General features: G+C 42.9%; 2 protein-coding genes across 2 annotated transcripts in view; both read left to right on the top strand.

The window, feature by feature from the left end:
* Positions 1-5,412, top strand: part of LOC126548022 (uncharacterized) — a 177,250-nt gene extending 171,838 nt beyond the window's left edge. The window contains exon 26 of the mRNA XM_055063307.2: positions 1,645-5,412. Within this exon, the coding sequence (XP_054919282.1) occupies positions 1,645-1,838 (194 nt within the window). The 3' untranslated portion in view covers positions 1,839-5,412. The remainder of the gene's footprint in view (positions 1-1,644) is intronic.
* A 10,300-nt stretch (positions 5,413-15,712) lies between these two features.
* The window catches only part of LOC126548009 (uncharacterized), a 55,225-nt gene continuing 53,635 nt past the window's right edge, over positions 15,713-17,302 (top strand). The window contains exon 1 of the mRNA XM_055063593.1: positions 15,713-15,903. Coding sequence (XP_054919568.1) covers positions 15,835-15,903 — 69 coding nt within the window. The 5' untranslated portion in view covers positions 15,713-15,834. The remainder of the gene's footprint in view (positions 15,904-17,302) is intronic.

Here is a 17,302-nt window from a genome sequence, read left to right as displayed (position 1 = left end):
GAGGTCGCGGGATCGAATCCTGGCCTCGGCGGCCGCATTTCAATGGGAGCGAAATGTGAAAACACCCATGTACTTAGATTTAGGTGCACGTTAAAGAACCCCGGGTGGTCCAAATTTCCGGAGTCCTCCACTATGGTGTGCCTCGTAATCAGATTGTGTATACTTTGTGGCGCAAAATACATTTCTGGAAAAGGGACAGAAGAAAGGGAGAAAGTGAAGGAAATCTAAGCACCAACTAATACCTAGGAAATCTAAGCAACAACTTGCCCAAGAAGAAGTGCTTTTGGAAAATCAGATTGTGGTTTTGGCACGTAAAACCCCACAATTTAATTTTTCTGTGTAATGACACTGTGAGTTGCATCTATTTAGTATTTACTTATATTAGTTGTCTACTTATGCCTTTCTTTATCTTCGTTATGACAGTTAATATTAGTGTCAGTATGTGATAACACTCCTTTTTGTTGTAAAGTGAAATGATGTAGCTTGAAGAGTGCTGCTTCCAACAATTCCATCTTAAGACCCCACATTTTCTAGTTCAACAGACCTAGCTAACGGTATAATTACACTACAAGATGAAAACTCTTGAATCCGTTATAGGGCCTTCATGCATTCTGAGTGACAAAGGCATCGTGAAAGCTGAACAATGCTTCATTATATATATTCTAACATTTCAAGCACGAATCTTTGCATCCAATTACGATTTCAGTGCCTACGAACCTAGCAAGTCAAGACACATTCGAGATTGATTAGTTTCGTTTATGCTTTGGTTTCCAGATGATGCAAGATACACGATGTGTCACTGTGTAGCGACAGGCATTTGTTCATTTCATTTCATATTTTATTGACCTCAAAGGCCCCGAGCAGGGACATGTTAGAATGTTTATACTGCATATCCAGTGTTGCCATTTTTCTTGCAGATATTCTGCTAAAACAGTATCTAAAGTTCACCAGAATCTTCTAAATTTCTGTAAATCAACGGAAAATATGCAATAATATTTTTGATGAGTAAGATGATGAGACAGCTTGAAGTCTGCGAACATCAGTTATTATCATAGCAATGCTGCAAATATACAAGGAAGGCAGGCACAAAGCTGTTGATTACATTGATGCCAGAGTGCTTGTCAAATGCCTTGCCAAAAAAATAATCTATGTTTTACAACTAAAATGTGCTGAGAGAATTGTGTGAACAGCGGTTTTATCGCAGTGTGCATTACTAAGGATAGGCACTCCAAATGTTTCACTAAGACAGCATTCAAAATCAGCTAAAGTCTTCGAAAATTATGCCTCGAAAATAATTGTGTAATTTGCAAGAATGCATATTGGCTACTAAAGAACCCATTTACTAGCTCTACTGTAAGATACACTAAGGTGGAAACATTGTGCTCACCTTGTCAATTCACACAACAGCTTCATGTCATGAGAATAACACTGGTAGATAGTGTGCCTGCACATGGAGCCCTTTATCGTGTCTGCTTCCTCCAGTTTAGCCACTCGATATTTATACCTACAAAGTGGTCAATCTGGAATACAGCCCCTGCAAACTTGCACACTTGACAGGTGGCATTACCAGCCTCTAAAGATTTCCTCATTTTTGCTGTACTGCGCATAAATGTCGACTAATGTTCACATTTATTTTTATTTCAGCCGAGTATGGCTGCATGCAATTCGAGCGCCGTGGGTCGTTCTTCGATGTCGGTGTGTCAGAGGATAGCAATGTCCACCTGCTGACCAGAAAGAATGGCTTCCTCGTCGACTCTCCAGTTGCTTGCTGGTTAGCTCGGCCTGAAGTTCTGACACGGGATGGTTCCAGTACTGAACGGCCCAAGCAACTCCTCTAGTCACCACATGGCATGCCTCGGTGGTTCAAGGTGTCCACTCCTCTGTGGGGTCCAGCTGGATAGCCAAAGGGCCTCTGGCCTACTCAGTGTCAGAAATGGCTGTGGTAACATGGCCACTGCTTAGTGGCACTTCTGCTCACCTGGCAGCAAGGACTGAACTGTTAGGCTTCTTTGTGCACTGGAGGCCATATTGCGAACATTCCTCAATGTGTTGCGTTTTTGTGGCGAAAATGGCTTACGAGGAAAAAAAAGAAACTGCATTGTAAGTGTCGCTGACATACTTACTGTCACCGAGCATGACATGCATCTTTCTTTCTATATTTTCACCATGGCATTTATCATAGGTCATACGGCACTTCACACTGATGAGGTCAATATTTTTCTATTCATTGGTACAGTTGAATTTTGTTGTAATGAAGTTACATCTGACTTGAAAATATTCTTGTTATATCCGATATTTGTTATAAGCATATATCCGTTACATACTGATATAAGCAAGAAAAAATTTAGGTTTACTTCATTAAATCTGATATCTCATTATATATCTTGGTTTGTGAAATCGAGGTTCAACTATAATAGCAGCTAAGTTTTCCTTATTATTTAATTTGGCCTTAGGTTGGCTTGTTAATTTTTATGTCAGCGATCTTTCAATGTGACAGCCAAGTCATCTTGTTTCTAGTCGCCCTTGGCTGACTGTTGGCAAAAACACCAGAGGCTGGTAGCGTTCGCTGAAAAGCTTCATAGAGCAGGAAAACTTATTACTTCCTTTGCTTGGCAAGGGAACGATAACAAACTGTATCATGTACTGAAACACTGTCTGAGTAGATATTTCAACTACTGGCTCTGTGGCCATAGTAGCCAGGGGTTGCAGTGGAGTGCTTTTTTTTAAATTCTGAGTCTCACTACTGATTATCATTAAACAAACTGGGAAACTTTCTCAGGTACCAATGTAGCACATAGATATTTTGTACTTGTGCTAAAGGAGAAAATATTTTGCGGTCTGCATGAAAGATAATTTTTGAAAAATTTTGCTAAACTTGAGAGCTTCTTCTAAATTTAAAGAATGCATTTCCATGGTTGATGACAATGATTCATTAACTCGATGACAGGGAACATTGTCATTTTCTTTATTGTGAGTATATATTGCATACAGGCAAATTCTTCTATATCAGTGCAATGTACTCAACATCTCCTTGGCCTTAAGCCATACTGGCTTTGCATTGACAAAAGCATCTTCTACTTACTCTATATGTATGATACAATAGTTGTTTGGAATTGCTTCATGGATACTGACATTTGGAGAGCACTTTTTGGTTCTTAAAGGCCAGCTGCATTGAAATTTTGGACTGTGTAAAGAGCCTTGTATCATATAGTCAAGATATAGAGCAGCCTCTGTGCAAAATTGTACATTTGAAATATGAGTGGACGCGTTTAGACGTTTGGTGGCTAAGTGCACTTTACAGGTAAAATTTCGCTAGCAGCACGGAATCGTCACAAAATTCAGCACAAAATCGCCCTAATAGTCTTACATTATATAGAAACAAATTCTAAGAACCGTGTCTGCACCCGCACAGCCTGCAATATATTCGATTTGATTTGAATATTCGTATAAATATTAAGAATATAACATTCGATAATAGTCAAACGTTTCAAATATTTGCACACCCCTACTAAAAACCTTTTGCAGAAGCTACGAAATGTCCTACAAAATTTAAGTGTACACATCCTCAGAGTGTTCTGAAGGACTTGCTTGAAGTCACTGCTTTTATGTACGCGATCATAAAATCCATAATCTTTTCCTTCCTTGTACCCCTTAATGGACAAAAAATGCTAATTCTTGCTTAATTCGAAATCAGCACTTATGTATAGGAGTATAATATTTGTTGTATTAAATACTCGATCACATTTTGGTGGTGAGCACTTAAATAACGATACTCACATTCTTTCATGAAACTGAGAAATGATGATCATTATGTATTTGTACTTAAACTGAATATCTGACAATATATCAGCTAGAATATACTGAACCCTTGAATTTTTCCTCTGAAGGTTATCACCTCTCTTGCTGGTTCTAATATTTATCATCTCAAATGATCTATATAATCTCAAAATTAGAAAATCCACTTGGTTTCTAGGGCTAACTCTCACACCAGCATGAATCATATGAAACTGCCAATTGCGCTCCCACTCAGCGGCTTGTGAAGCATAATTTGAAGGAACGTAAGTACATGGAGAAGTGTGCTGCACCATTTATACTAACTGAAACATTGCTCACTTAAAGGGATACTAAAAAGAAAAATTATTTGTGCTGTGTTAGTAAATTACCCTCCAAAATACCAAAAAAGCTACTTTTGCTGCAAGAAGATGCGTGGTAAGGCAGAAAAGATGAAAAAACGAAAGACAGGTGGTGACACTGCCTTGAAGTTTCTGCACCAGATCACTAGGACCTCATGCATTTTGAAGTCATCTGCTCGAGCCTAGTTAAAATTTTTTCTGTAAAAATAGACTACCTTGCATTCCAAAAGACCCAACGACTGAACTTGGGAGGTTTCATGAATTTTTACTAAAGTAGAACAGCCCAAATACAGAAATATACTTTACAATTTAAAAATGAAACTTTGATCATCATTTTTCTTCTAATAATCAGCCTGTTACTGTGAAACAAGCAAAAGCAGATCAGCCTGTTACTTTGAAACCAGCAAAAGCAGAGTTCTTCAAGAATGCTTTTTCAATCTAAACTGATTCAGTGCTTCTCTTTAATGTCCCTTTAAGACACTAGCTTTTTTTAACTTTTGTTCTTTCTTGAGAATGACGTCTTATGTTTTGTCTTTTCTTAAGACAGACATCTTATGGCCTATATTATGGAATGAGCTCCTTTTTTGTTCCTATGAAGGACACCCCTTCTAATGTTATTTTTTGCTGGTAATGTCGGCTGTATTTTTGCTCAACTTCAAAACTAACATATATTATGTACATCCACGCACATAAGAGAAAAGGAATCTCAAACAGTGTGTTAATGGCAAAAAGGTTGTAAACACTTGTTGAAGCCAATAATTGGTATACCTTTGTATGGAGAGTTAGAAAGCCTAGATCAGCCTGCTCATGAGCCAAAATTTTGTTATTGTGGCATCTTTTGTTCTTTACTGCCCTATATGTATTTATTTACTTTGCAGGGTGGCAAATAGTACTCATTCAAATTTTTACTGCCTGGGACACTGTTCTTGTTGGAGCATTGAAGTCATTTGTTTGTGCTGCCAGCTATGTAAAGGCTTAAGCAGCTGCAGCTATTTCTCCATTGAATGATGTTAACAATAGTATAACACACGTGCTAACTTCGGCACTTTTGGTAAAAAACAATGAAAATTGCTTGACCATGTGAAACTTAAGTTGCTGCTTATGAAACAAAGCCATTGTCATCGTCAAGAACTGTACACTTAAGTACCAAAGCAAACCATCCAGCTCAACAAAGTCTTATCAACAAGTTTCTCTTTCTCCTATAAAATTTTCTTGGTGCTGAATTTGTGTACAAAACAATAAATAAAATGAACGAAAGTGTCGAAAAACATACATATAACATGGTAATATTGTATTTGGACTTGCTGATTCTTCCTAAAAGGTAATTTTTTTTTGCACTGGTTGCTTCTACACCACTATAGTGTAGTACTGCATAGCTGAGAAATACACTTTGCATAAATTATATTGCCAATGCGAGTTATAAGGATATCCCATGCAGACTAGCATTACGTTGCTGTTCCGAAAGCCCTTTCTTTCTTCTGTGATGACTGACATGAACCAGTGTTTCACACAGTGCATAGTATATTGCAGCTTTGAATACAACCATTCTTTACATTGTGTCCATTGTGGTAGCATATACTGTCACTTGTGCATTTATTTTGACAAGTTTAAATTTTTTCAGATGACCAATAACTTGTTAACATCTTAATATCGGAAATGAACTCCCTACTGTTCGATTTAGCTGGTATACCTATTTCAATTACTTTGTGGCTGGCAAGCATACTACATTTGAGCTCACTTAAAACAAACGTCATGGTCACACATGATGCATTTGTTATTGCAGAGCATTTTGTAATAAGTGAATACACAGAATAAGCCAACGAAATAGCAGAAACATTTATTGTTTTCCAAAGTAATGGGCAAGCTTGCTTTGCTTCTTCAGAAGCAAAGCAAGCTTATCTTACTTAATATCTTACTTAATAATCACAGCTTCCAGATTGCTCAAAACTGACAAGTGCTCATTGCCGAGAGCTTTCCTGCATATGAGCTGTTTCAGTGATGCATTGCAGAAGGGTTGAAATACGGGCCAGTTGGTACATTGGTGAAGGAAAAACCAGTCACAAAACACAAAGCACAAGAAGAGAGGTTCACACCACAATGACTGGTGTGGTGAGTCATTGTGGTGCGAACCTCTATTCTTGTACATTGGGTTTTGTGACTGGTTTTTCCTTCATCAGTGATGCAATGTACTCAACTGTGGTTGATGCGCTTACACGTGGTGGTATTGGTTCCGTAGTCTCCTCACTTTCTTTATCCGATTCATCGCTGACAAAACCTTTCACCTCACGGACGATGTCCTCATCCATGCATGACTTGTGACATCGGCTTCGTCTTCCATGTCGACAAAGTTGTTCCAACCAACGTCAGCAGCACTCACCTGGGCTTCAACGATCCATTGCTGTAAATCTGCAGACGAATCCACATTGCTTCTGAGGTCTGCAATTGCAAAATCTCTTGCTCCAGACACAGACAGGAACCCAGCCTTGCAAAAACAGTTGTGATGCAATGGTGTGGTAACATCCATTCAAGCCGCCTTGTTCATTTCTACAGCCATAAACAACATCAGGCGTAGCAGGACGTTGAGTGCTTAATTGGAAACAGCATGCACTCTATTGCATGCTGACACTTGAGAGGTACTGCTTCTGCATTTGTGCTGGGGAATGCACAGCTGAGGAACCTGCTAAGCAGTGGGCATGTAAGGAGGTTGGTGCCTTCTCATAGGTCACTGAGAGGTACTTCCCTGTTCGCTCTAAAGGAGCTCAGAACTGCAACTTGCTTGTTCTGTCTGAGACGTGCTGCCATAGACCGTATGAAAATTATAACCGTTTTGCCATCTTCATTTGTAATAACTGAGCATTCATTATAACTGAAATTGTCATAAGTGAGCTCAACTGTAACCTAAAATTGAGCATCGGGGATGCTCTGCAGACAGAGCATGATGCCAGGACTCTCAGCTGGCTGAACTCCCTTCCTAAGTTCTGGGCTCGTATGTAGTATCATAGTTTAACAACACCTGCGGACGGGCTAGATGGTGCATTGCAGATCGACGGAAAATAAGCGCACAGAAAGACACACATAAACTGCTGAGAAAAAGCGCCTGTCCTGTGTCTTTCTCAGCTGTTTGTGTGTGCCTTCCTGTGCGCTTGTTTTCTGTCTATATGTAGCATCAGTTTCTTCTTTTACTAATGCAAGGCCTAATTAGGAAGGTGTTAAAGACTAAGGTGGCACTACAAACTACACCACAAAATGTAGTCTAGCAAACCTTGTTGTTGAGCAAGTCTGTGCTTAGATGTGAAGAGCGCCGGACAGGGACACAAACAAATGCCATGGGTTTAACTATTTGTTCATGCCCTCCCCCTTTTTTGTCCTTGACCACTTTCTTCGTGCCGACTATACCGCAGCAACTACAAAATGTGTTCAAGACTAACTGTGCACCAACAAGTTAGTAATGAAACCAAAAGGCAATGTCAAAATGAATGTGCCAGTCACAGTATAGATAATTACTTTGAGTATTCTGTAGTTTTAAAACGTTGTTGCATGATCCCTTTCAGTCAATTCGCGGTCATTATTATATCTTCTCTTCGAATTCCCTCCCAACTATGTATATTGCGTGGACAAAATGGTGTGGTCCTTGGTGTTCATATATTTAGTGCAAGTAGATGCACTGATTGCTTTCATAGTAGCATTCTTACTGCATCGCATTTCTGAAAAATCTCAGCACCTTGCTCTAAGGCATTCATTAATATACTCTAATAGCACCAGTCTGTTCAAAGTGATTATCTCGTTCGCAGCATTGTGGTGTACTATGTAGTGACACATGGCATGGGAGATATCCACCAAATCAACTGTAAATTTTTATTCATCTATATATTTAGTGAAGAATTATTCTTCGTAGTAATTCAAGAGGACAGCTGTTGGATCACTTTCATGGTGAAATGTTACAACTCAGGTTTGAGAAGTACCTGTGCACGAAAGAGGTGAGTATATGTGGCAGTTTAGAAACAAGACCCTTTAGCACAGTTTACCATGTAGACTTCATGGTTGGATGCTAATGGCGGTAGGGAAACGCACTAAGAATTGGCATGTTCAAAGCTTGTTGAAGAGAATTTGCACAAGGTAAAAGGCCTGCGTTTTGGTGACAGGATTTTTCCAACTTTTTGAGCTCAGACAATTGAAAGAAAGTGTCACTTGTTCATGAATTATAACGAATATGTAGAGGTGGGCGAATATAAACTTTTTTGAATGCAAATTGAATATTAAATAGTCAAACACAAGGCGCACAAATTACAGCAGGAACATTTAGTTTGGTATAAGTAGGTACCATGACTGTATTGACTAGCAAAAAAAAAAGAATTAAACATAGCTGATGATCACAAGTGAAGCATCAGTTTTAAACACAAGATCACTTATTGTCATTAAAGAAACTGCACGAGTAGCCTCTCAACATCTTTAGAGCCTGGTTGCAGACAAGCTTTCCATTAATAAATTGCTGCTGTATGAGCAGTTTTCCAAAAATACTAAATAAATGGTCACCGAAAGAAATCAGATATTGTGGAAAAAGAAAAAAAAATGCTCCTGAAGGGCTTGTTTGCCACAGGCACGTGCAAAAGGATTTGTTGTAAAGAAAACATAGCTCGTTCTACCGTAAAACATAAAACTGCTACATGACTGGAACTGCCAAAAAGACTAAATGACAGACTACAAACAAAAATTGCAGGTTGGGGTGTTCGCTTCAAATCTTGCATTACCCATTTTGTTTATGCATTCTTTCGAAAAATTTTATCATTGTTTCACGTCCCATAATTTGCAGTACTTTGTTTATCCGACAAAGAACAGTAACCAGACTTAAACAGGCAGTTGTTGCAAACTATTTCATTAGTTTTGATTATTAGAAAGTAGTGAATGGTTCATTTTCAAATACGAATAGTTAGTGTGTAATATTTGATTCACTTTCGAAACTTTGAATATTCGCCCACCGCTACAAATATGTGCGCTGTGGGGAAGGTGACCTCAAGTTAGTAGCCTACATTAGGCAAATGTCTCAATGGCCACTGAGTTCATTCAGTGTAAAACTCCTCAATGAATTCCATAATGGTTCTCGGTATTGTTGCAATGAACCCCATAATGGTTCTCGGCAATCAAGTTGCTTGCTCATGGTCTCCAGAGTGCTTCCTGTTGTGGTGCAGTTTGACAAAAGGCCAACACAAGCCTAAGGCCCTAATTGACGTTACTTATTCTGGCAAACACAGTGTTCAAATGTGGAGTATGCTGCATCTCATTTAGCCGAGAACCATTGCTCTCCCTTCTCCACGTAAGAATTGGGCTGCAGCTTTGCAGTAGCTGTTGTAGATCCAACAGAAGACCTATAAATGTTGTTGCTAAAATATTTGTTATGTTTCTGTTTTGTAAAAAGCTATTGCATTTTTCGTTAAATGTAGCCATGTTCTCGTGATGACTTTGTTCTGTCTCCATGTGTGTGCAGTAATTATTGCATTGTACTGAGTCTTTGTGCCAGATGTTTTGAATGAAATTAAAGAATGTACAGTATGTCTCCCAGCAGTTTCATGCTTTGTTGGCAGTGGTAATGGCGACAGCAGCAGGTGAGTGTTTAGCATTGGCTGCTCATTACATCATAGCATTACATCATGTAGTGCATTTGTGAACATTGTTGCTGTTCAGAGGTAAGCTGCCCGGTGCTGAGCCACACGATGCATCCAAGTGCTGTAGTATCGCTCTCCATGCTGCCAATGCCACAGTTGTGCATTGCAGAAGCAGGCCATGGCACGCTGGCTCCCCTCAGCTCAGTGACGTAGCCCAGCTTGCCAGTGACATCTGCTCAAAGAGGTGCCGATGCACTCTCTTCTGGCTGCTGTCTTGCCGAGCCGACAACATGGGTCACTGGGTATGTGCGTGAATAGACAACTTGCTGCAGGCTGCTCTCTGACCTAGTAGACAACTTGGGTCACTGGGTAGGTGCCTGAACAGACGGCTTCGGCACTGTGTATGCGATATTGGTATGGCCAAGAATGGAAGTGCCAAGGGGACCACAAGGAGTAGCTTTAAATCGATAGCGTCCCATGTGAAACAGACACCTACTCTGCGAGCGCGGCTGTTTGATGGATAACCATTGCAACAGAGTTTCAGCTATGATAATAGGGATAATGAGGGTTGCTACGGGGTTTCAACTGGGGTGCTGTGATTACAAGATATACTATGTTGTTGTATCATTTGTCATTGTGGATGGCAGCAAGATTGCCACTTCATGTGTCTGCTGATGCGCCCATAAGGTTTCGTGATTTATGGATGGCATGGAGATATGCAGCAGGTCACACAAGCTGACATCGGCAATCGTCTCTGCCATAGTTTTTTGTGTTGTCTTAGCTAATTAGCTGAAATTAATTAAAAATTATAATATCAAATTTTTACTGTACACCTGCAAACTCTCCCAAATTTTTATATAATCTACACATTTGGGCTTGTTCTATGATTTTTGCAAATTTTGCATCAAGCTTTACGAAAAAAAGTTGCAGTTTTACCGGAAACATTATGGCATTACCAACCGGAAACATTACCAAACATTACCGGAAACGATGGGCATGCTAAGGTCGCGAGAACCATTGGTCGATAACGCTGCCACGTATTGGTCGCCGAGACAATCAATGATGGCAAGGCAAATACCTTGCGGTAGAATTTGCTTTGCCAATCCAAAGTTACTGACAGGCATGCGAGTGTGGTTCGCAGTAATAGTAACTATACTGTGAGGCACGGTGACGTCATACTGTATTGGGATGTCGGGCAGAGGAGTGACGAGGTACTCGCCATCAGGAACTGGTGGGAAAGACAACAGTTCAATGTAGGCTATGGACTTTGGCGGCAGGCGAAGAAAGCCGGTGGAGCGTAAGCGGCAGTGGGGTGCGTCAGAAGGTTCTGCGAGCATCGGCAACTCGAGGCGAAGGGTACTGGAAGAGCAGTCAATTAGGGCAGAATGGGCGGAGAGAAAATCGAGGCCGAGAATAAGGTTGTGGGGGCAATGAGCAATTACAGTGAAGAGTACAGGAGTGTGGCGGCCGGCGATGCTGACACGTGCCGTACACATGCCGATGATAGGCACAGTACCGCCATCCGCAACGCGGACGACGCGTGCCGACGCTGGGGTGAGGAGCTTGTTCAGTCGTCGTCGGAAGGCAGCACTCATAATAGAAAGATGTGCTCCTGTATCGATGAGTGCCGTGACAGGAAAGCCGTCAACGTCAACGTCAAGAAGGTTTCGGTTAGTAGGTAACGTGAGCAGAGGATTTGAGGGCAGCGTCGACAACGCAGCTTCACCTCCAGAAGCTGCAGTGCCTAGTTTTCCGGCTGGGTGCGGGAGGCGATAGACGGCGAAGAAAAGCGGCGGGGTTGGGGCGAACGAGACTGGTGGCGTCGAGGTGAGGGCGAGCGGCTGTAGCGGAGGTTCGGAGCAGGGACATCAGCAGTAGTAGGTTCATGGCGGGTGGCATAGGGTACAGAAGGTCCAAAGGTGCGGGAATAAGTGGGGGCGTAAGTCCGAGGAGGTGGTGGCCATCGGTTGCGGCAGTGACGGGCGACGTGGCCGATGCGACAGCAGTGGAAGCAGATCGGCCTGTCATCAGGTGTACACCATTCAGACGGGTTGCGGCGAGATGTGGCAGAAAAGGACTGCCGGGGACGAGGAGGGCCGCTAGATAACTGGGGAACGCTGGGTCGAGACGTGGAACACACGGTGTTCAGACCCATGTTTTCAAATTCCTGTCTGACGACAGCCTGAATCATCGCAATGGTGGTTGCTGGCGGATCGGGATGCGGCGTGGAGAAGGCTGGCAAAGAGGCGGCCTCGAGTTCGCGGCGAACAATGCGGGTGACGTCGTCACAGGTGGTGGTCTGACGTGGTCGACCCTCACATGTCGACGTAGCAGCAGTGTTGGGTAGGCGCGCAATGTGGTTTGAGATACGGCGGCTCTTAGCCTGTTCAAGGCGACGGCATTCTTTTATAATGGCATCGATAGTCGACACGTTGCCGAAAACAAGCAGATTGAAAGCGTCGTCGGCGATGCCTTTTAGCACATGTGCCACTTTATCTCCTTCGGACATATGATCGTCAGCTTTACGGCATAGAGCCAGGACGTCGAGGATGTAGGAAACGTATGGCTCTGTAGGTGACTGAACACGAGATGCAAGAGCCTTTCTCGCGGCAGCCTTGCGCGCAATGGGGTCGCCGAACAGTTCCCGCAGTTTTTCTTTGAAACTGTCCCAACTGGTTATTTCGTCATCATGTGTTTGGTGCCACACGCGTGGGGTGCCGCCGAGATAAAAGATGACATTGGCGAGCATAATCGTAGGGTCCCACCTGTTATTAGCACTGGCATGTTCATAAAGCTTGATCCAGTCGTCGACATCCTGTCCCTCCAGGCCAGAGAACACACCTGGGTCACGATGTGGGGCAACCGTGACGACTGGAGCAGTCGGATAAGCCGAAGCCGTTGCGGAGGCGGGTTCGTCACCGGGAGGCATGGTGACAAGCTCGGTGTGCCGACCACTTCGGAGTTCCGTGGTGAGGACGGGGATCGCTGACCTCCACCAGAAATGTTACATGTGGAAAGACACAGACGAGAGATGCTATTTACACGCTATTTACACTGGAGCCAGGCAGCCAGGCTGACACTCGCTCGTGCCGAGGGCACCGACCAACTTCTTCGTCGTTCTCGCGGCTGCTCGTCTCTCGCGGAATCATATCGTAATAATATTGTTAGCAAAGAACTAAACAACTACATGGAGTAAATTCGTAGTTTTATCGGCAGTGTAAAATGCAGTGAACATTCGCTTACAAATTAAATTAACAGACATTGTGTCATGCATGCACAGGCAAACATGGACAGCTCTCTTTCGCTGACCATGAGCACTTGTTACAAGTGTATGAGTGCTGTGATGAGTGATGGCAGTGGGAATCGAACATTTCATGCTGCCTCTTGCTTCGCAGCATCTCTGGAACTTCTTTTTCTGCATTAGTTCTGAAACCTTGAACCTCCCTGTCTTTCAGCACCTTCACAACTTTCCCACAAGTAGCATTTATTTTATTCATTCAACTATATAAACGCTCCAGGCGAATTTTTGCCGTTGACGTGATGTTCTGTATAAAGTTCAAGTGCAGCGAGATTGCACCCTGCATGCTGTATTCTGTAGGTGCAATTAAGTGCGCGAGTGTGAGCCTAGAAGGATAGTGGCTTCATGCGTGCAGTCTTCTCGCGCGCCCATTGTTGAGGGTCATGTGATCAAGTATGCGCTACAGGAGGAGAGTGCATGTCTCTTCCTCCAGCCCGGTTGTGGCTGCACACAGCTTCCTCACGACTGAGCGTATGTGTGGCCCACGTGCTGTCGCTTGGAGGTAATTGGCGGTGGGCGCAAATGATAACAGCAAACCAAGATGGCTGGTGCGGCCTCACACACGCTGTCCTTCCGCGTGCCTAGTGTCGCAAGTCGCGTAATCTCAATTTGTTGTGGTACCTGTGCCGCACTAGTGCCTTGTGGCAGTGCAAGATGATATATACATCGCGGCGAGTACTATGATATATACCAGAGGGGTCCTTGCTTCGAGCAAGTTTAGTAAACATGTTTCTGAAGCAGGTGTAATTGACAACAGCAAAATCCCTGAAAGTAGGGGTGTGCGAATATTCGAAACTTTCGAATAAGGAATCGAATAGTGTGCTATTCGATTTGGTCTTCGAATTGAATCGACAGTACTCATTAATGTGAATATTTTTCTAATATTTCAAAGCATCAACTGCACCCAACTGAACATAAAATTGGAGGAAGGGTATGGTACACTTCCACCCCCACGGGCATAGTACAGGCATAAAACATGAAAACTTGCGTAGTGGAGCAGGCTACGTCACTTAGGTATCATTCTCTAAGTCGTGCATGCGAAAAAACAACTTGTGTGCCCCCTAATGCTCTATTTGGGCTTTTAATAAACAACTCAATACAGTACTATGCAACAATAAAAACTTGCTAACTTTATAAATATTTGGATGTGAACATTGTGCGTAACGGTCTGTTTTCGAAAACTATTCAGCATATTTGATTCTGGCGCTACTCGGTTGCCATATTTGCTCGACTGTAACGCGACCATGATTGTAACACGAGAGTCGACTTTTCAGTCCATGAAATAAAAAAATAACACCGCGAGTGAAATGAATGGAAACATAAATGGCACCTTTATTCAAGCAATCAATTCGGAAATGAGTTCACTTATTTTCGTCGTCTAAGTGAAACAAGCCAAGTCTTGCAAAAGCGAAACTATTTCCGAAAGTGATCTCCCACGAATGAACTCATCCGTGCTGCTGAGCTCGTTTGACATTCGGTAATCCTTAAAAGACAGCACAACCATTCATTCGGGGCAGTACCAGGCCACTACGAGGTCCTTCCGAGCAGCCCCACATATACAAAGGGCCTCGCATTAGTGCCACCATCCGAGAATCATCTACTCATTAGACAGTTTTAGTTCAGTGTACGTTATACCATTGCGTATAATATAGCAGGTCGGTACTATGCATGTGCAGAACGCTAAACGACCCATAGCGTATAGCGTACGCACGCTATTTCTCAGATTTAGCGTTAGTGTCTTTGTGTGGTTTGGGTACCTTGCGTGAAACATGGCGGGGGCCCCGCTGCCCGCTTCAAATTGAATTTGGCGTTGCTTTTGTAAAATTCACTTCGCTCGATTGTAGCAAATGATTGTGTAAATGGCTTTCGCTTAGTCTCAGGCGGCTTCGACGACAAAGTGTTATGGATAACCTTGTGTAGTTTTTGAGATCGCTTCTCGTTTCAAAAAAGTTAAAGCCTAATAAAACTTTCGAGATGTCAGCGCCACCTATCGCTGCAGTTGGGAGACAGTCGCAACAATGGCATATGGCCTCTGAGATCCGAAAATCTCGCATGGCATAGAGTTTCTAAATAAATACCCTAGAGGGAAATGTGGTGCTAGTGTCTACAGGGGCTCTCTGAGCGTTGCCTCAAACCATAGAGTTTTCTACAAAAATAGGAAACTCTATGCCTCAACCTACCTGGGATTGATGGGAAGTACAGGCTTCGGATTGACTTCGATCTTTAGACTTGTGGCATTTGCTTGCAGCACAGTAAACGAAGCTATACTAAAATATTTTCGCGGAGAATCTAATTTTATTTCTGCTATATCTTATATAATGCACAATATATTGCATAAACATTGTATGACTTTGAGATTGAAGCACCGTTTACCACCAGGGTTTGCATTGTTCTGCAATTCTGTTCCCGATTTAGTGCCAGTGAATAATTATTTATTTATTTTTACAACAGCAACAACAACCGTGCATGTACTTATATAAAAATACTCATCAAGTATCTATACAAATACAAATTTTGTATTGTGAGAAAGTGTTGTGCCTTTGAGAGGAATGCTAGAAGTGTCATTGCTACAACGCCTGCTCGCTGCGAACGCTAGACGTTTCACGCAGACGACAGGCACTTGCGAACTCTCTCGCTCTTCCAAAAGGCTGCGTCGGCTGTCACGATTGTTGAACGTCTTCAAGTACCTTTAAGCACATCTGCTGCGTTGCTAGCTCGGACACTTGTGGCCTCCTACGAGTATGCTTCCTTAAATTGATTATTGACGTATACTTCTGAAGCGCGCGCCAGCAGCTGTTATGGCATGGCTTTGCGCTTACCCATTTTGCGACAGCAGACTACAGCCAGGAAGCAGCAACCTTTCCTACCACAAGTAAGTTTTTGTTCTCAAATGTCCTCAAACACACATTTCAATGCGCATGCACATAAACTAGCAATGCTTAATAAAGCTCTAAATCAAATTTGATTGACAACCCACTTGAAGTTCAACTGTCTATGTAGTAAACAAAATATGTTATAGAAGTAGTCAGCTGTCTTTCTATTGCACTCTGCATCACTAGCAGCATAAGGTTACTGGCAGGTTATTATAAACCAAGCACATGTGTGCAGCTAAACTTTACGGCTTTAAGACTCGCATTGCAAATATATAAGAGAGAGAGAGAGAAAGCAAGGACAGGAAAGGCAGGGAGGTCAACCAGAAGAGCACCCGGTTTGCTGCCCTACACTGGAGGTGGAGAAAGGGGAATAGAAAGAGGAAAAAAAGGAGATAGTAAGCACTGAGTGCGTGTGGGAGGGACACTATAAACGGTCTCTTAAGCCGGTGTACTTCAAGTACTGCACTAGTGCACGAATCGCTTTTCGTGCCAGTGATGGGTGTGGCCACGGTCCGAGTATCTTTGACTCGGTGAACGGTCTTGAGTCGAGTCGGTGTAAAGTTGCCCGCAGAGAGAGGCGTGGTACATTGTAGCGAGGGCAGGTACACAATAGGTGCTCGATGGTTTCCTCGCACCCATAGGAGTCGCACATCGGGCTCTCGGCCATTCCTGAACGATAGGAGTATGCGTTCGTGAACACCACTTACAGCCACAAGCGGCACAGCAAGGTTGTTTCGCCGCGAGAAAGGCTAGATGGCAGTTGTAGCCGTAGCGGGGGTCCCGTTTATGCTGTCAGCAATTCAAGGTATTTGAACTCCAGAGATCTTGTGACTTTTTGCATGCGAGTAGGCGAAGTTCCCTGGCCGTGTCCGACCTCGCCAAAGGTGTTGGACGCGTCTGGGTATCTTCGTGGGCAAACAGGGCAGCCTTGTCAGCTAGGTTGTTGCCGATGATGTCACAGTGAGCAGGAATCCATTGAAATATAATGTTGTGCCCTCCTTCCAGAGCATGGCGGGGCACTTCCCTGATGTTAGATATCATCTGTTCGTAAGTTCTGCAATGTAATGCAGACTTGATTCTGTGAAGAGCTGCATGTACAAGAAGCCAAACAGCCGTAGCAAAACAGTAAGTTGCATCTACATATTGACAGCGCTTAGAACGACTGAACGAAAGATGTTATATGCAACAGCAAGAGACAGGAAGAGAGCAGTGTGGATGCAAACGAGGAAATCCGATATTCTATTTGTCATTAAGAGAAAATAATTCAGCTGGGCAGGCCATGTAATGCACAAGGCATGTAACCAGTGGTCCGGTAAACATCGGCCCGATCAGTCTTCCCAGAAGAAAGCACCAGTAGAAGGACAATCGTGACGCATTTTAATGCAAGCCCCACTTAAG

This window comes from Dermacentor andersoni, chromosome 1 (genome assembly GCF_023375885.2).
Source record: "Dermacentor andersoni chromosome 1, qqDerAnde1_hic_scaffold, whole genome shotgun sequence".
NCBI classification, from domain to species: Eukaryota; Metazoa; Arthropoda; class Arachnida; order Ixodida; family Ixodidae; genus Dermacentor; species Dermacentor andersoni.
The sequence above is the reverse complement of the archived record's forward strand: the minus strand, read 5'-3'. Positions and strand labels throughout refer to the sequence as shown.